At 40.6% G+C, this 20,495-nt stretch overlaps 1 protein-coding gene across 3 annotated transcripts in view; it reads right to left on the bottom strand.

The window, feature by feature from the left end:
* ZC2HC1A (zinc finger C2HC-type containing 1A) overlaps positions 1 to 20,495 on the bottom strand; it is a 174,003-nt gene that overhangs the window by 35,759 nt on the left and 117,749 nt on the right. For 2 of the 3 annotated variants that reach the window (XM_033933327.1, XM_033933328.1), the window contains exon 8: positions 14,370 to 14,489. The exons of the other annotated variant lie outside the window; for it this stretch is intronic. In XM_033933327.1, coding sequence (XP_033789218.1) covers positions 14,370 to 14,489 — 120 coding nt within the window. The remainder of the gene's footprint in view (positions 1 to 14,369; positions 14,490 to 20,495) is intronic. 3 annotated transcript variants of the gene reach the window in all.

Raw genomic sequence — 20,495 nt, forward strand, 5'->3', positions numbered from 1 at the left:
TTCTTGCCCCTTCTCAAAGACCAAAAGCAAATACTCTCATTTTGCCATAGTGCAAAATGGTCCGAGTACTGTAGTTCATATGGCACATAAAAGGAGCAAATGCCTGAGATGATAACTGCAGGCAGTGTCGGTTTCTAGTCTTCACTATGTCTAGTTATTCACATGGGAGGCTTGCCTCAGTGGCTTGGAAATTCTGGTCAAGTAGTCAGGACAAGTCCCTCTGGGACTTTAAGTAAGTTAATAGCACACTGCCTCCAAACTTGGATGTCCTTAATCTCTCTATCACAGTTAGAGGCAAGGGAAGAGCCAGAGATGAATGCATCCTGAGAACGAACGAATGGCTACGAGGATGGTGTCGAGATATGAACTTTGGATTCCTGGATCATAGAGAGGCGCTGCAAGGACTACAGGGACCAGACGGACTCCATTTAACCAGCAGAGGTAAGAACATCTTCGGACACCGACTAGCCCGCCTACTTCACAGGGCTTTAAACTAGGTAAGTTGGGGGAGGGGACCTACTCATATACTGGGGTGGAAAGGAACTATCCTGATGGGACGAGTCGACACTCAGATTCCGAGGTAAGGACCCAATATGCAAACAGTTCTCTTGGAGCCACACAGACTCGGTCAGGAATAGCCTTACAGGGACTCAGCAAACACAAAGTGTGGAAGGCCATGTATGTTAATGCACACAGTTTAGGCAATAAAATTCTAGAACTAGAAACTGAAATAAGGGATGCCAATCTGGACGTGGTGGCAATATCCGAGACTTGGTTCACTGACGCACATGGGTGGGCTATGGCTATACCGGGGTACAATCTACTTCGTCAGGACAGAGAGGGCAGGTTAGGTGGAGGGGTAGCACTATACATTAAAGAAGACATCAAAACTACCAGGATCACTGATGTCAAGTATACCGGGGAGTCCCTCTGGGTTAACCTGGCACGAGGTAGTAAAAAATGCCTGTATCTTGGTGTGGTATACAGACCTCCAAGACAACCGGAAAACATGGACGCAGAATTAATTGAAGACATAGAGAATATAACTCTACGGGGTGACACTGTGCTGCTAGGGGACTTCAACATGCCTGACGCAAACTGGAACACATTTTCAGCAGCAACCAGCAGCAGCAGGAGGCTTCTGAACTCCATAAAAGGAGTACATCTCAGACAGATGGTAACGGAGCCCACTAGGGCCCAGACAATCCTAGACCTGGTACTCACAAACGGGGAAAGCATCTCAGAGGTCTCGGTAGGAGATACGCTAGCCTCCAGCGACCATAACATGGTATGGTTCAACATTGGGAAAGGATCCCCTAAATCAATTACAAAAACAAAGGTGCTCAACTTTCGGGGCGCCGACTTCGCACGTATGGGAGATCACGTTCATCAGACGCTACAGGACCAAGCAGAGACCGGCAATGTGGAAACTATGTGGTCGTACCTGAAATCATCCATACACAAAGCAACTAATCGCTACATAAAATCAGTAGATAAACGGCAAAGAAACAACAAACCCCAATGGTTCACTGAAGAGATCTCACTCCTCATTAAGGAGAAGAAAAAAGCATTTCTTTCCTACAAACGCACCCAGAGAAGAGAAACTAAAGTAGAATATAAGACCAGATCTGCAGCGGTCAAAACAGCAGTTAGGGAGGCCAAACGTCGAGTGGAAGAAACTCTGGCAAAAAACATTAAAAAAGGGGACAAATCCTTCTTTAGGTATATCAGCGATAGGAAAAGGAACACAGACGGTATAGTACGCCTTAGACAACCGGACGGAAACTACGCGGTGGCGGATTCAGAAAAAGCAGAACTACTAAATGAATATTTCTGCTCAGTCTTCACCTGCGAAGCACCGGGACACGGACCACAGTTGATGATAATACAAGACGTGGATGACCCGTTTCAGAATTTTGAGTTCACTCCTGGGGACGTCTACAACGAACTGGCAAGGCTAAAGGTAAACAAGGCCATGGGACCGGACAATTTACACCCAAGAGTGCTCAGAGAATTGAGAGATGTCCTGGCAGAACCGTTGGCGGTGCTCTTCAATCTCTCACTAAGTACGGGGAAAGTTCCGTTGGACTGGAAAACAGCCAACGTCGTTCCTCTACATAAAAAGGGTTGCAAGGCTGAGGCTGCGAACTATAGACCGGTAAGCCTCACCTCAATAGTGTGCAAACTCATGGAAACACTAATTAAGTATAAATTAGATACGATCCTGAACGAGGGAAATCTCCGGGATCCCAGCCAACATGGATTCACCAAGGGTAGGTCATGCCAGTCCAATCTAATAAGCTTCTTTGACTGGGTAACAAGAAGACTAGACTCAGGAGAGTCCTTGGACGTCGTGTACCTGGACTTCAGCAAAGCGTTTGACAGCGTCTCACACCGCAGGCTGCTGAACAAGATGAAATCTATGGGATTAGGAGAGACTCTAACTGCATGGGTTAAAGATTGGCTTAGTGGCAGACTTCAGAGGGTGGTGGTCAACGGTACCCTTTCTAAAATGTCGGAGGTGACCAGCGGAGTGCCACAGGGTTCGGTCCTGGGCCCACTCCTCTTCAACATATTCATTAGGGATCTGACTCAAGGGCTCCAAGGCAAGGTAACCTTATTCGCTGATGACGCCAAACTATGCAATGTAGTAAACGGCTATAATCTTCAGGATGCTATGGAGCAAGACCTGCGTACTTTAGAAAATTGGTCCTTGATCTGGCAGCTGGGCTTCAACGCCAAGAAATGTAAGGTCATGCATCTCGGCAACGGAAATCCTTGCAGAACTTACACCCTGAATGGAGAAACTTTAGCCAGGACTACGGCAGAACGAGACTTAGGAGTAATCATCAGTGCTGACATGAAAGCAGCCACTCAAGTGGAGAAGGCTTCATCTAAAGCACGGCAAATGATAGTCATGATGCCACTGTACAGAGCCATGGTGAGACCGCATCTGGAATACTGTGTTCAATTCTGGAGGCCACATTACCGTAAGGATGTGCTCAGAGTTGAATCGGTTCAGCGGATGGCCACCAGGATGGTCTCGGGGCTAAAGGGTCTCCCGTACGAAGAAAGACTGAGCAAATTGCAGCTCTACACTCTCGAGGAGCGTAGGGAGAGGGGAGACATGATTGAGACATTTAAGTACATCACGGGACGGGTAGAAGTGGAAGATGATATCTTTCTTCTCAGGGGACCCTCGACCACAAGAGGACATCCGCTCAAGCTCAGGGGAGGGAAGTTTCGTGGAGACACCAGGAAATACTTCTTCACGGAGAGAGTGATTGAGCATTGGAACGAGCTTCCAGTGCAGGTGGTCGAGGCACGCAGCATCTCAGACTTCAAGAACAAATGGGATACCTATGTGGGATCCCTACGAGGTCATGCCAAGGGATAGGGTCACTAGGACTGAATGAGCGGGTCAGTAGAGTGACAGTATAATTACAATTATTCTTTAGGGGGTCAGTAGACTTAAGAGGGTGGGTAAATAGTGTGGGCAGACTTGATGGGCTATGGCCCTTATCTGCCGTCATCTTTCTATGTTTCTATGTTTTCTATGTTTCTAAGCTTGCATTACGATTGTCTAAAACTACATTCGTGTTAAAAGCACTACATAAATCCATTGACAAAATAAATTGTAAATCTGAGAATAACACTGGATGAACAAATAGCCTAACAGATTTCTTTATATTTATTATCACTAGTGAGTTAATTGCTTATGCAGTTTTTGCATGAAGGCAGCTTTATTTTTCCTTTACTCTGGCTTTCTTCTGTTGCATCGAGATAATCTTCCAACCTTAGCTATAATGAGAATGAGTTTCTTCATCTACAATGCAGATTAGCAACTTTTTAATGTTCTGAATACAACCTGAAAAATATTTTACACACTGAACATCTGAAGTCCGTACATGGTGCCTTACATTGTGCATGCAAATTAGCAATTAACACCTCATAATTGACACCAATTGGCATTAATTAAAAGTTATGAATCTGAAAAGGGGGCATGGCCAAGGGAGTCATAGAGTATGACAGCAGAAAAAGGCCAAGAGCCCTCCCCTTAAAAGAACCTACCCCATAAAAGAACCCCCCCCTAAGCATTTCCCCGTAGTGAAACCACATGTTTATCCCATCATCTCTTGAAGTCGAGCATATTGCCGGCCTAGACTATCTGACATGAAAGACCATTCCAACGATCAACCACCCTTTCGGTGAAGAAGTACTTCCTGATGTCACCATTTACCTGCTCAAGAAGATTCTGACAGATCATGATGTGGTTGCTCTTCTGGTTGTCGGTCACCAACCGAGGAACAAACTTTGCCGCAACGCGAAACATCCCCAACTTCTCTGTTAGAATGTTGTGTCATGAACCAATGGAGATATTGCATTCCTCTGCCAATTCTCTAATAGTTAATCGCCGATTCGTATGTATAAGAACCCTCACTTGATCATCATCAGCTGATGGTCTTTCAGTTTGCTAATCATCTTCCACTGATTAATGACCACTTTTGAAGCATGAATACCATTTAAAACACCTTACATGTTCTCCATAAGCTGCTTTCAACATTTCATAAGTTTATGTAGCAGCCTTACCCAATTTAAAACAGAACTTCACGCTGTAGCACTGCTCATTGAGGTCACACATGATAAAAAATAGCCAGTCACGAAAACACACTTTCACAAAAATCGTTATAGCTCGGAGATGAAAACAGATATCAACAAATGGAAAAAAAGGAGGTTACTCTTGAGATTTCAAGCTAATCAATGCCATCTAGTGCATCTCAAAAGAACTTCCCATTGGCACGTAATTCAAACTGTCTTGCAACTTTTTGAAAGGATCTCGTATATTAAGCCTTGGACTTCCAAAGCAGACTACAAGATGAGTGGGACTCAGAGCTGAACATCAATAACAGGGAGCACTGAAGATACAGCAAATTATAATCTAAGGCAGGTTAACAAAGGAAAATGGATAAAGATTAATAGGATTCTATAATGGGGTTACAAAAACAGTAAGAGCAAAAAGGTTCTATAAAAAATATGTTTAAATATTCCATACAGAATTATCAGAAAAAACTCCCCAAAAAGGACACTTAGAATTACAACCTAGAAGAAGAAAAATGTCTTGGGTTCCAAGTGATCAGGAAGACAGTATTTCAAATACAGTACTCCCCTGAAATAAATTCTCAGGGGCTCCAGCTCCAGGAACACCCACAAATTTTGAAAAACCGCAAATGTGGTTTTGAGTCTGTTAAAAGGCAGGAGAGGGTAGCTGGGGCGCCAGCGTGTGCAGTAAATCATATCCGGTATGCCGGGAGGGCGGGGGAGCAGGAGGAATCAGCTATGCAGAAAGCTGAACTGGGGGGGGGGGGAGGGAAGGAGGAGGAGGAATCGGCTATGCAAAAGGCTGATTCGCAGACTCATTCCTTGTATTTTCTGACTGGAAGAGGCAGTGAGAAAATACCACGAATAACTGAGTCCATGAATCATGAATTCGTAGGGGAACACTATAAGGGTTTTTTTTTCCTATTGTACTTTAACAAGCAGCAACAACAGTGAAACAGTGCCAGCACAAGGGTGTGTGATTATCTTCGAGAGTTAAGTATTAACTTTTTTGTTTATTTTATTTAGGTATTTTCTATACCACCTTCCAGAGAAATATATGAGGTGGTTAACAATAATTAAAATTATATAAAAAAAACATATGAAAAATTGAGACAAAAGCAAAAGAAGGGAGATGAAATTAAACATTTGTTGATCTACAAATTGAATTCCTGACTGAAGATATTGTTCTCTCTTAAATTTTGATATACTTGTATGATGGGTAAGAGGAAGGAAAGAACGAAAGTGTAGTGCATGCTTACTGCACATTAAAAAGGCTTACCTCAGGATATGTGCTGGAGCCCAGTGGTAAAATAGGCAATTTGCATCATGTGCTAAAAATATTTTTTTCTTGGAAGGAACGTGTTAGGAGGTAGAGAATGGGCATGACATTGCTAATCAGTTATTGTATAAGACATTGCCCCATGCAAATTGATTAGTAAAGGGACCCGCCTTACCACCTACAAACAGGTGATAGGGGCTCACGCAGAAAGTTTTTTAATGGCTGCACGCTAATGGTAAAATTAGCACGTGGCCATGAATTAGAAAATGGGTAAATCATTCATTTTCCAGCTCCAGCAAAAGTGGTCTTAGTGCATGGAAAAGATCTGCATAAGAGGCACACTAAGGTCACGTGCCATGGCTTTAGTAAAATGTTCAAGGGCCTAAGGAATTATATTTTACTATCTCTAAAAGCAGCTATGTAAGATCAAATGCTGTACCAGATGACAGTGAATGCTAACACAGAAACACTTGCTCCAAGTCCTGATCCATGCTCATCAACTCAGCCTTCTAGTGCTTCATTGGGTCTTGATCTTACAACTTCAAACCCATTATAACATTTGAATATAATAGGAGGGGATTTATACCAGCAGGATGAACCTGAAGTGTATCCAATAAGAAAGTCCTCTTTGGATATCTTCCTTTATCTTCTCCTTTTGGAAGCCTTCAGAATGCTGAAACACCAATTTTGTCATTCATTATATCTACTCTGAAACCAGTTACTTTTGGAAGTTGTACTGGGACTAGCAACTCCTCTCTGATCATTCCCCCACACAAAGTCACCACGTGATCTAAAAATATCAAGGAATGTGTTTGGCAGTTAAAATTTAATGCAAAAGTAAAGTGATGCACCTGAGGTGCAGATGATTGATGAACCGGTTTACTCTGTAGCTGGACCACCTGTTAAAGAGATCTTTGATCCAAGTTCTTTCTCACTTAAAACTCAATATTGCAATCCAGACACTGGAAGAGAAAGCTGCAAATTAGAATTCTGAGGTGACTACTTTATATAAAAGTGTGGCTCTAAAGAAAGTGGTTATAATTCCTACTAAAGATTTTTCTTCTCCATGGCATAATGATCAACTTAGGGAATTAAAAAGAGTAGTTAAGAGAGCTGCAAATGGCCCATCCAGTCTGCCCATCTACTTTCTCCTCCTCTCCCTAAGAGATACCACATGCCTCTCCCACACTTTCTGGAAATCAGACATAGTCTTTGTCTCTATCACCTCTACCACTTTTTCTGTACAAAAATATTTCCTTAGATTACTCCTGAGTCTATCACCTCTTAACTTCATCTTATGTCCTCTCATTCCGGAGCTTTCTTTCAATTTTTTTTGCTCTTGCAAAAAAATTTGCGATGTCATCTAAGAGTGATCCTCAAGATTTTTCTCCTCATTTGGATAAGATCTTTTCCCTTTTTTCAGTAAGTAAATTGAGAAAATATGTTCAGCTTTGAATGTTGAAACTATGAAATCTGGACTTGTCTGTATACCACTTAGGGCTCCTTTTACTAAGTTGCACTAGCGTTTTTAGCGCACACACAAAATTACCGTGTGGTACGCTTCTAGAATAATGCCAGCTCAATGCTGGTGTTAAGGTCTAGTATGCGCGGCAATTTAGCGCGCACTATTCCGTGCGTTAAGGCCCTAACGCGTCTTAGTAAAAGGAGCCCTTAGTTGAGTTTGGAAACTGCTACTGTTTCACGAATTTGGAAACTGCTACTGTTTCACGAGTTTCTACTTTAACTACTTTTCAAGAAGTAGCAGAGCTGTCTGACTTGGTTAAATTTATTCATCCATCTATGATGCTGACAGCAGCAGGAGATACTGTAGTTCAGTCTTTCTTGTCTTTGATTAATTATTCCCTACAAAACTGTTCCACAATTATGGAAAACAGCAGTTTGTCCCATTTTCAAAAGCCTTCATTTGGTTTTAGCAACTGCAGATCTGTTTCAAATTTACATTTCTGTCAAAGGTTTTGGAAAAAAATGTGCTTACCCAACTTCAGAAGATAGTTGAGGAATACTATCATTTATCTGTCTATCAATCCAATTTTCATTGTACAGAAACCATGTTACTGGATATTGTTGATGACTATTGGAAGTATTTTAAGGTTGTGATGAGGGTCTTCTTTTGTTCAACTTGAGTGTGGCCTTTGATATTATTGATAATTTAGTATGGTTGCATAGGTTATCTCAGTTAGGAATACAGGGTACTTACTGCTCTAGGTTAGTTTAGATCATTTCTAGAAGATATATATCAGACAGTCTTGATGAGATATGAGCTAATAAGTAAAGCCTTTGTTTTCTGGAGTCCACTAAGAAGCACTCTGGTCACCTCTACTTTTTAATCTTTATGCAAGACCAGTGGCTGATGCTTCATTCTTTTGCTAATGATATTCATTTATATGTTTCTTTGGGCCCTAACCATAAAAGACACCTTGAGAAATTACAAAATTGTTGATCAAATAAAGGAATGGATGACTTTGAACAGACAAATTAAATACTTCAACTCAACTTTGATAGATTCACAGAGATTCTTGTAGCAATATGTGTCTGAGTTTGTCAAGGGATGAGGTGGTTCTTTCAGCAAAAGACCAAGTCCATAGTTTAGGAGTAGATCTAGATTCTGGCTTGACCTTCGATGGTTACTTTTCTCGAGATGTTAGTACTTGATTTTTCTATTTATGCCAATTTAGAATTAAAATTTTTTTTTTCTCAGTCTACTACTATTTATTATTTCTATAGCGCTGAAAGGCATATGCAGCACTGTACATTTTAACATACAATAGACAGTCCCTGCTCAAAAGAGCTTACAATCTAATTTAGAAAAGACATTTTAGGATTGGGGAGATTATAGTGGGTATAGGTATCTGACAGCAGTGAGTGGGTGTTAAGAGTTGAAAGCAGTTTCAAAAAAGTAGGCCTTTAGCTTGGAGAAGTTAATGTATACCTATGTTTTATCAAGGATTAGTTCTTGTAATGATCTGTTTCAGGAGTTATCATTGAAGAGCTTAGTGATTGCAGTGGATGCAGAATACAGCTGCATGCCTTTTGACAAATTTGGGACTTTATGATAATATTATACTAATTCTTGCTGCCTTATGTTGGTTACCACTTGAGAAACAACGTAAATGTAGACTGTTGGTTCCTGCATTTAAAATTTTCATTATATGTTGGTCTCTAAATATATTCCTAATTGCCCAATGCGTTCCTAAGAAGAAAGGTTTTCTGTCCTCCCACCAGTTAAATCTTGCCATCTCACTTATCTCTCTCTGGAATAAGCTTATTTCTTTTTGTAGATTTGTGGATGATTTAATGGGGTTTAGGAAGACTATCAAAATTATACTTTAACTAAAGAAAGATTAGGTTTTTACCTTGGTAATCTTCTTTCTTGTACAGTGGTCCTGAAATGATAGGGTTTTATATATCAACTCGCAAGTTGCTTGCAGAAAACTGTCAATCATGTTTTCAACTCCACTTTCATCCCAGGGAGCTGCTCCTGCCCCCTCACTTCGTACAAAAGCACTCAAGTAGCAATGTAATAAAATACATAACTGGAAGGAGGGAAATAGGAAAAATCCCTGACATTACAATTCTGTTCTGCTCTGTAACAAACATAATAATCAACATTATAACATCCAAACTTGTGCCACCAGAACTAACCATATATAGAGCTCACAGCTATTCACATGTCCTGCTATCAAGGAGAGACTTAAACTAGACTGTATGGTCTTGAGGTTTTTCCAATGAATTATCTTGTTTGTTTGTTTAATCCTCTCAGCTCCACTTAAAGACAGAGAATTCTTTAAATCCAGACTGAACTGCATTTGCTGTACCAGGACTTGTTACTGCAACTTTGTAAAAGAGGTCCAATGTTAACTTTCTAAACCCAAGTGAATAATGTTGTGAAAAAATCTATTTTTTTTTCAAGTTAAAACAGTTGGGATTTGTCATTCATTGCTTGATCAGGTTCACTCTGAGGTGTTAATCTAATTAATTATATTACTGCAACTTGCTTTATATTGGAATTATGGTTAGCTTACAGAGGAAATTACAATTGGTCCAAAACATAACAGCACAACTGATTTTTAGGAAGGCTAAATTTCAGTATGTCTCTCCCGTTTTTAGAGAACTTCATTGGCTTTCACTTCAGAAAAGAACAGATTTCAAAATTTCTTGTTTTGTTTTTAAACCATTTCAAGGGGCTAAATCAGAAGAGTTTATTTCATTATTGTTTCTTCTTCAGCAAACTGGTTCAAAGCCAGGCTTGAAAATAGAGGTCTGCACGGGAACAGGGATCGTGGGAATCCCGCTGGACCTGTGGGGGTTCCACGGGAATCCCCTCTAACCCACAGGACTCCCAAGGGGACCCCCCCCTCTGACCCACGGGACTCCCATGGGGACCCCCCTCTAGCCAATGGGACTCCCACGGGGATGGAAGGTTTGGATAGGGTTCGTCTATATAATATAATGGACACGTCAGCCTTAGTAAAAGAGGGGGGTTATTAATTACCTGAACAGAAAACAAAAAAAGGGTTCCACCAAAGAGATTCCACAAGGAAAACAGCAGCGCAAACACAAAAGAAACTGTGGAATTGATGATCCTGTCAGACGTAATTGCTGCTTTTCGTGGGGACGAATGGGGATGAAGCAATTCCTTGCGGGGATGGGTGGGGACGGAGAGGATCCTGACGGGGACGGGTGGGGATGGAGAGGATCCTGGCGGGGATAGGTGGGGATGGAGAGGATCCTAGCGGGGACGGGCGGGGATGGGTGGGATTTCTGTCCCCGTGCAACTCTCTATTTGAAAACCTATGTTGATGTTTGCTTCTTTTAAGGCAATTCATTTCAAAAAAATATTTGAACAGTCTTTTCCCTATATGGCGGTGTCAGTATGGAAATATCTTCAGATATTAGGGTTTCTAAAAAAATTTCTTTGAAGTTAATAGTTTTGGTTTTCTTTTAGTTTTTTTGCTTTAACCTTTTGGTATATACATCTATAGGTTATATAAACCACTTTGTGACCTTTTATTAGTGATGTTCTTATTGTACTTTAAAGAAATTTTAAAAATAAACTAAAACTTTTTCAAAAAATATAAACTATTTTCCACCAATATATGCAGATCTCAGTATTCTCTAAAGATAGCTGAAAGTCTCTCCATCATGAAAATTCCTCACAAGGGAAGTGGACCAGGAGCCCATGCTCAACCCCCTTGAAATCCAACCAAATTTACAGAGGTGTTGTCTAGGGTCTCAAATGAAACTCTGCAAAATCTTTGGGATTTATATCAATTTGGTCAGGAGCTAGGGGTGGTTGAACAAAAGCAATTGATCCACTCCTATGCCTATGTGACCTAAAACGCCAACTTTGCAGTTTGGTACAATACCTTGGGGCAAGTTTCTGTGCCAAGTTTGAAATCTTTTGCAGGCTGTTAGAACCCAGAAGGGTTTAATCAAGCATGTTACATCCCCGGACCTTTGTGCTCACGTGTTCAAAATTAAAGTGCAAAAAATGCCAGAGCACCATTTTCTTTTGGGATTCTGCTCAGCCTTCTTCGCTCCCACGCTTCCCTCTTCAAAACTTGGAGAAGTTCAGTGCTGCTGCTCTTGAGGAAGGAGGTTTGCTTCCTCCGAAATGGAGCTCTGTTGAGCCCTTTCATTGTTGCAGGAACTATGGACTACTCATTTATCTTCATTTGCTGCCATTTCATGAGAGAAGTACACAGCTTTTCTACCTTAAAGTTTGCTTTCCATTTTTGAAAAAGGCGTTGTGAAGGGGAGAACATTGTAGGAAGCTGACTTCTAACATTAAGAAAATAATGTAGCAATTCTTTTTGCACAATCAATATATTGGAGAGATTATAACATTGTTTTAATTGTTGTGTGTGTTTTTTGCACTTTAATTTTGAACACTTGAGCACAAAGGTCCGGGGATTTAACATGCTTGATTAACCCTTCTGGGTTCTAACAGCCTACAATTCACTCTACATGGCTTGTCCCAATAAATTGAGTTGTGTTAACTGAGGACCTTACATCACATTTAAATAGTTATTTAATTGCAATTCCCTTTTTGGGACTCGGTGCAAATCTCCCAATATATTTGGTGATTATTGAAGAATTCTTATATTTAAATACGCAAGAAGAATCACACATGCTCTAAACATAAGTTATGGAAAAACAGTTCTTGTTCTGGTATTACTGGATGTTGTCACTCAAGTGTATACCTGACTCAATCCTGTCTATCTACAAAATCCCCCAAAACAAAACAATTTATATGTGAAAATGGGCTGTTACAAACTGAAAAGACATCTTGAAGGATAGGTAGTAACGTGAAGACATCTCCTGACATCTTGTCCTCACGACTCATCGTTGTCTGTTACAAAACTGACCACCTTATAGGAGTTGGGATGGAACATGGTAACTATTCACATTTTATTGCATATTTCAATCATAAAAAAGCCAGATTCAAAATATATTTGAAGAAGTTCCTGGAGAAAAGTCTAAAAAATCTTTTTAGTCGGATAAAATCAGTTGAATCTAAAGATTTCCATTCTATTCATTTAAGATTGGAATCAATGGAAAACTCTGCAAGAGCCAAAAATTTACGGTTAATAAATTTTCCAGAAACTCATTTAATATCTCCTCAGATTCTTTTTAGTAAATATCTTAAGGAGATTTTGGGAATAGCTAATCCTGATTCAATATCTATTTCCAATATGTATTATATACCTAAAAAACAGAGGTTAGTAACATATCAAGGAGTGGACCAGTTGGCAAGATATAGATCTTACACAATTTCTTAAGGATTCTCAGGATTTGATTCCAACTAGATTCGCTCTCTTGATATCCTGTTTGAATGAGAGCGATAAAGTATTGATTATGAAGTTGTATTTTAAAAATACGAAGGCTCAGTCTTTTGGTGCAACAATACAGATTTTTCCTGATGTGGCAAGGTCCACTCAACTTAGAAGGAAAGCCTTTTTGGCTATGAAATCTACGGTGTTGGACAATGAGGCCACTTTTTTCTTGAAGTTCCCATGTAAGTGCTTAATATCGTACTATATTTAAATAAGGATTATGTTTTCTTTGACCCAATACAATTAGAACAATTCTTAGTCCAGTTTGATAAACCACCATCAGGATGACTTTTTTCCCTTTTAAGTAATCACAAATTTCTGAGAGAACTTAAAATATATTACGCCTATATAGTAGGAAGGATAGCGGATCCTTCTTTGTGTTTCCTAAATTTTTATATGTTAAATTAGAGCTGCTCTTTCCCTATTGATGTGGGCTAGATGGGATCTTAAAATGGCGATAAGCTGTATTATTGTTTCCTTTTGTATTCCCATATTCTGTATTTTTTTGATGGATACACTGTAAAAAAATTAATAAAAAAAAAATCAGTTGAATCATTGCTCACCCTTAGTAATCAGCTATGAAAAATAGATCTACATTTTTTTTTTAATTTAATATTTTCAACTTAAATTTCAAGTATTACACTTGTACAGAAAGCAAGAATAGGATAGATATCAAATACAAAGCAATACAAATCTTAAATTAAACAAATATACTATTTATGCTCAAGTCCACAATTAGGATCCAAGAATTATAGAAAATTGGCGAAATTATCTAGAAAGAAAATTATAAAAGAAACTGAGAACTATAGCACTGAGATAGGGTCACAATATCCTAAATATAGGGCTCAAAGATTGTTAACATTCAGGCGAGACATAGCCACGAAATTTGTCAATTGTGATGGTTCAAAAAACACATATTTAAGAGTACGGTGATATACAATACATTTACACGGATGTCTCAAATAAAAGGTTGCCCCCAAAGATAAAACCCCAGGTTTCAAGAGAAGAAATTCACGGCGGCGCCTTTGTGTCTCCCGTGCCAAATCTGGGAACATTTGTATTTTATAACCAAGAAAGCTTTTTTGTCTATTTTTAAAGAAAAGTTTTAACAACCATGTTTTATCAATTGGCAAAGCTAAAGTAATAATCATGGTGGCTGGTGATGCTAAATCCTTCTCAGATGTTTCTAAGATCTGTGATATATTTAGAAGTTCTTGATCTGAAGGTTTTTCTTTTGGTTGTTGATTTTGTTCTTTAAAATAGATCTACATTTTAGGATATACAGGTATTTGTGACCTGGACATGACAATATTAGAAAACAGCACACTGGGCTCGATTATCCATGATTTGATCAAGTTTCAAGTTTATTTAAAATTTACTATACAGCCTACTCGAGACTTCTAGGCATTCTCATGTTTTTTTTTTTTAAGTATACACACAATTTGGTATAATATGTGAAAGTACCTTTTTTGGGCAATTACTAAGTAAAATAGAAAAGTCTGTATTCAATTCATCCATACCGGCAGTTTACAAAATTAACCCCTAATAACTAAAAATTATAATAGCCTAAATAAACTTTTCTAAAAATCATATATGAAAATATTAACCAGAGTCACTTACAAGAGAGTACTTACTTGTTAATTGGTAACAATTCATTAGATCCTTTGATGGTACTCTCTGCTTTTCTATCACAGTAATATAATCTTTGCAAATCTCTTCCAGTTCGAAGTGGTGGGCCTACTTTGTCCATCTTACTATTAAAATACATAAAGGTGTATTCATAATGAAATTACCAGTTTGCTAAATTACAAAATATTACAAAAATACAAATGTTACTTTAATCTAAAGAACGGTTATTAAAAAAGGACTTGAACCCTCTTGAGCTAGTGGTTTTGGTGACCACAATCTGGATGTCATAAAGAAGATGTGGTATACCTGAAGTTCAATCTATGCATCACAAGCCTCAGTTTGCTCCCAAAAAAATCCTATGGATACAAAACATGAAATTCCTCTAATTTTTTATTGTGAGCTTCTATACCGCTACTAATGACTGGGGAGTCAATTCAGAGTAGTTTGCATGAGCTTCTGTAAAAGGTGTTACAATACATGAGCTTCTGTAGAGATGTTACAAATAACTTCTGCGAGATGTTACAATACATAGGCTCTATACAAAGTTACAGGGACTTCTGTAGCAGTATTACAATACAGAGTTATTAAGACCGGCATAATTATTGCTTAATTAATCATCCTACTTATGTTACCAGCACATCGATCATCCTACTTATTTGCATATGTTCATACCAAATCAATCGTCCTACACATCTAATATTAGGTTTACTATTGCAGCTAAGTGCACTATATTTACACACCTCCTATGGAGTTTGGACAATTTACATACAGTCTATATACATGTATCTGTATCGTGTCTTATGTTTATCTTTAAGTATTATATTCCTCAGAGTCTAGTTTTCTGGGCTTCAGCCCTTGGTTTATTTATCCTTTTGCGTTCTTCCTAATGAGCTCCTGATTTGGGGAGGAGGGACAAGCCAACTGTCTCCTTTATGTTGTTTCATTTGGCTAAGTAGTCTATGAAGAGGATGATCTTTATCCCTTTCTTAAACTTTCCGGTATCTTTTTCCAGTTTTAGTTCCTTCGGGAGGGCATTCCACCACCTTGGAGCCATCAAATTCTTTGCCTGATGCTTTTGTATTTGATGTATTTCCAGCAGGTGATTTTGGCTCGAGTGTAGTGCACGTGTTGTTGTGTGCCGATGCAGTCTGGCCACTAGATATTGTGGTTCAGAGAAATGAATTATTTTCTGCGTCAGAAGTAGGATCTTGAATTTCACCCTGCTTTCAATCGGGAGCCAGTGTAGTTCTTTCAGTAGCGAGGTGGCACTTGTGTGGCCGCTCTACAAATCTCCTCAGGGGAAATTGCTCTAGACTCAGCCTAGAAGACAGCTACACTCCTAGTGGAATGTGCCTTTTAAGGGTACTAGAGGCTGCTTTCCACTGCCGATATAAGCTGAAGAAATGGACATACAAATCCATCTAGAAGTGGTTGCTTCTGAAGGCGGTCCGCCCCAGCAGTCAATACCCATCAGCACAGAGATGATGTGACAGTCAAAACTCATTTGTCACTTTCAGATAAAGCAACACTCTGCAGACATCCAGCAATTTCAGAGCTTTGTCATTCTTCTTGGATCCAAAGGGCATGAAAGCCAGAAACCATACTTCCTGGTTGAGATGAAAACTGGAGAATCTCGGCGAGAGGGAGGATTAGAAGGGCTTGAGCATGCGCAGATGCATGCTCAAAGCCGGCAGAGACTGGGAAAAAGATCTTCAAGCGGCACTGGCACCTGTGGGCTGCGTGCCGGTGCCAAAGGGGGGGGTGAGTTAAAGTTGGTCAGGCGGGGGGTGCCTGTTCTCACGGGGGGTGCCGGATCATGCAGGGGGGGGGGGGGGTGTGGGAACGTATCAAAGCGAGTTTCCATTATTTCCTATGGGGAAACTCGCTTTGATAAACGAGCATTTTGGATTACGAGCATGCTCCTGGAACGGATTATGCTCGTAATCCAAGGTACCACTGTACTATAGGATTGTGACGTCTTATGTGCCCTCTTGACCACTGTGCTCTACTACACATTGCAATTTGGTTAATCCAACTCATAAGAAATTATGTTTACAGACTATGAGATCTAGTACTTTCCTATGTGCGGGACCTACTGAGTGGAACAGGCTGCCATAATACATCAAGCAACAAAGAGATTTGAATAAATTTTTTTAAAATTGTTAAAGCATCATCTGTTTTGTAAGATGAAGTGTGATGGCTGATGCCTTTTATGTGAATTGGCAAACTTTCTGTTTAAAACAAACAGAAAGGGCTAGATTCACTAAGCTCACCTTTGCTGGGCGATTTGTGGGCAATCCATGGCCGAGTCTTCCCGGGTGACCGATTCACAATGCATCCTCATGCAAATTGCAGCGATCGGATGCACGCCCCACTGCGACTCCAGAGCAATCCTGACGCATGCACAGACTATCTTCTTTGCCTGTAGATGGTCTGCGCATGTGCTTGCTCTCCGCACAAGCGAAAACAAGGAAGGAAGGGAAGGGGGTTTTAATGGAACAAAACACGCTTCTGCCCGTCTGAACGGTGTCACCAACACTCCTCAGCGCAGAGTTATCTTGTGACAAACACTGGAATTCTGGCGTGTCCCCTTTAACCAGGGGTATCTTCAGGACTTTTTGGTTGGCACTAGGCGACTGCCTAGGCCTAGGAGAGAAAAGGTAATTATGGGTTCCCAAAACACCACCACTCAGACCAAATATTCCAAAGCAAAATAAGGTGTTTATTCTGACCTCAGCGGTCCAAACAGTGTAACACAAAGCACAGACACTGTAATATTTCATCCAAAATAAAGTCACTTGCAAAAAGGAAAATAAGAAAATACAAAAGCCAAAAATATCGCTATATGGGTTTGTTTTGTCAAGGATCTTATACCTTGTTTCAGTAATGCATTTTCAAAGATATTCCCCGTTCTTCTCAAGGTAGCATATATTCAACTACCCCGATATGCCCTTATGCATAAATGTATGACAATCCCTTGGCCAGAGACCACATGACAAAAGCTAAGTATAGCTTTTTAAATTTAAATAAATATATACAAACTATAAAAACAAAAGTATAAAAAGTGATAAAACTATATAAGTTAAGACAGGACCCGATGAAGATTTGACACGTAAAGCTTGGGGCAATGAGATGGTATTAAGCCCCAAGTGGTGCCGCTGAGGATCCTTAAAAACAGTGATTTAAACATTTATGCATAAGGGCATATCGGGGTAGTTGAATATATGCTACCTTGAGAAGAACGGTTATTGATTTGAGCCCCTTGTGGAGTTTGTGAGATAGGAATAGACTCCTTTGTCCTAAAGTGGTTCTCAAACTTCCTTTGCGCACGTTCCTACATTGTCAACGCAAACGGCTCCAAATCCACTTCGTGGACACCATCCTGCGGGGTCCCACAGGGTTCTCCCCTATCCCCTATCCTCTTCAACATGTATATGACCTCCCTGAAGCTTCTCAAACTATCCCCCCTTGAAACAATATACACATATGCAGACGATATCCTTATCCTCCTCGAAACAGACCAGAACCTTACAAACCTCCAAGAGAACATCACCTCATGCATAATGAGACTTCATGCCTGGTCCCTCTCTGTTCAGATGAAATTAAATGAATCAAAGACAAAACTACTCTGGCTCAGCCCAAAGTTAGTACACCTGCCCACCCTCTTCACTCTACCCACAGGTCCCGCTCTTCACCTTGAGTTCTCAAGCAAGGTCCTCGGCATCATTATCGATTCCTCCCTCTCCCTCAACGATCACCTAAATTCCTTGGCAAAATCATGTTTTTTTCAGCCTCCACATGCTGAGGAAAGTTAGATCCTATTTCCACCAAAAACACTTTACCGTCCTGGTACAATCCATCATCTTATCCAAACTCGATTACTGTAATGCCATTTACCTATGCCTAACAAAAATAAGTCTTCACAGACTCCAGCTCATCCAGAATACTGCGGCTAAACGCAAATTTGATCACGTCTCCCCCTTACTTACCAATCTTCACTGGCTCCCTGTACTTTCCAGAATTCACTTCAAATGCTCCTGTCTGGCTTTCAAGATAATTCATGGCATCTTTCCGCCACTAATCCCTCTATCCTTCCTCGCCCAAACGCCTGCTACCACCAGATCCGCCCACAGACATAAACTATCCTTCCCCTCTCTACATGGCATCCCCCACGCAGGCAAACTGGGAAGATCCCTCCTCTCCAAAATCACGGGCCTTTGGAACGATCTCACTATCCCGCTGCGGAACCTGGGCTCCCTCCAACTGTTCCGAAAACAACTGAAAACCTGGCTTTTCTCTAATATATAACATCTCCTGCTTACTTCCCCTCTTTTTCATATGCTCTTGTAAACTCTCTCTCCCCTCTCTTCTTGTATTTTTAAGCTTTGTAAACCGTGTCGAGCTCCGCTTCCGTGGAGATGATGCGGTATATAAACTTAAGGCTTAGTTTAGTTTAGTGTTATTGCATAGATTACATTTCTTCCCAGCACTATTTGTCAGAAGCATGAAACAGATACTTTCAGCAGTCAGGCAAAGTTCAGAACAAAACCTTGCTACAGGCAATATCAGATACCTTATCAGGCAGTAAGCCTCAGCACAGCCTTGCACAGCACAGCTTTGCAAAAACCCTAGCGTTTCTTCAGCTATCTCATGGCAGACAAAAACAGCTGTGAGAGATTAGCTAATTAGCTTCCAAGGAACGGTAGCCACAGCAGGATTTCCACAATTCAAAAATAAACTCATTCATTCCACTCTCAGGCTCTCTAGCCCAAACTTTACTTTAAGTAAATCCAGTGGCAGCATTCAGGTAAGTATTGTACTTAAACCAAAAATAATATAGCCTAAAACACATAGAAATTCTTCAGGCTTTTTCTCACATAGAAAGAAAGCATGAGAGAGAAAAAAAAACCCAACAACTGTTTCACAGTTACTCACTCTCTCTCTCTCTCATTCAATGTCCATGGCTTCTGCCTGGCTCTCTATCACAGGAGCAGCGGTTTGTACCTCCATGCTTTCCACACCATTAGGAAACTGGAAGCCTGAGGTAGGGAGGAACTCTTCCACCTCCTGCATAGGCCAATCTGGAACTTCTGGCTCTGCTGCCTGACTCCACGGCTCCTGTCCTGCCTTGGGCTGTGGGAGTGACTCATCCTGGTCACTCGCTCCTTCTCCTGCTGCTTGCATCAGTCTGCTCTTAAGCAGCTCAGAGCCAATCCCCTTCAGCCTGTAAAGGGGGATGGGCTTTGGTTCCAAAGCAGCCTTTCTCTGCCTGGGTTTACTGGGTGCAGCTAAATTCATTGTAGCTTCTCTAACTGCCCTATAGCCTGATGGCTGCTGTTGACAGTCTGCCTGCCTCTGTCCCATACCACTATTACTCTGAATATAGGGGCAAGAGGGGTCAGCCTCAAGTTCACCGCCAGAATCAACCTGGTCAGCTCTTCTGCACCGGATCTTACCAGGGGCAAAACTAGAGCTGGTGCTGGGTTTGTCACATTCCCCCACCCTTAAAGGCTGACCCTCACTTGTACCCTGAGGAGTCTCCATGTTCTCAGGAATACATGATAAACTAAATAAATTCAATGGTGTTTCCTATTTTTGTTTCTTTTATCAGAAGGGCTCGGACTAGGGCTTGGATCACAGAAGTCATCAGGCCACTGTAACACTGGGACTTTGTTTGACTCACAATTGTCTAAGCCCTTTGTGCACTCCAACCCCTCCAGACTGAATACCTCTGGGCTAAGGCCGCTACGGCTTCTGATATTTCTTCTATACCACCCTCCTTTGTCTGTTCCAGTTGAGCCTGTAAGTCACCCAACACCTCTTCCACTCTGCTTAACTGGGATTTATACTGGCCTAACTGGGTTTCAAAGGTTTGACTTTGCTTTACCCATTTACTTGTTTCACCCTCCTTGCCCTTCCATTTTCCTGCCAAACCTTCCATAAGCTTTTTTAACTCACTCTGCTGTTGCTGATTTCCTGTGACCTGCTCTCCCACCTGAGAAAGTTGCTTGGTCAAGTCTGCTAAAGCTTTATTAAAGGACCCTATATTTTGTTGATTTTGCTCTTCAACTTCCTGCTTTATCTCTTTACCAAGAGCCTCTTTATCTTTTGTCAGAGCTCTTATCTGTTCC

The sequence above is a fragment of the Geotrypetes seraphini genome, chromosome 2 (genome assembly GCF_902459505.1).
Source record: "Geotrypetes seraphini chromosome 2, aGeoSer1.1, whole genome shotgun sequence".
In the NCBI taxonomy this organism is placed as follows: domain Eukaryota; kingdom Metazoa; phylum Chordata; class Amphibia; order Gymnophiona; family Dermophiidae; genus Geotrypetes; species Geotrypetes seraphini.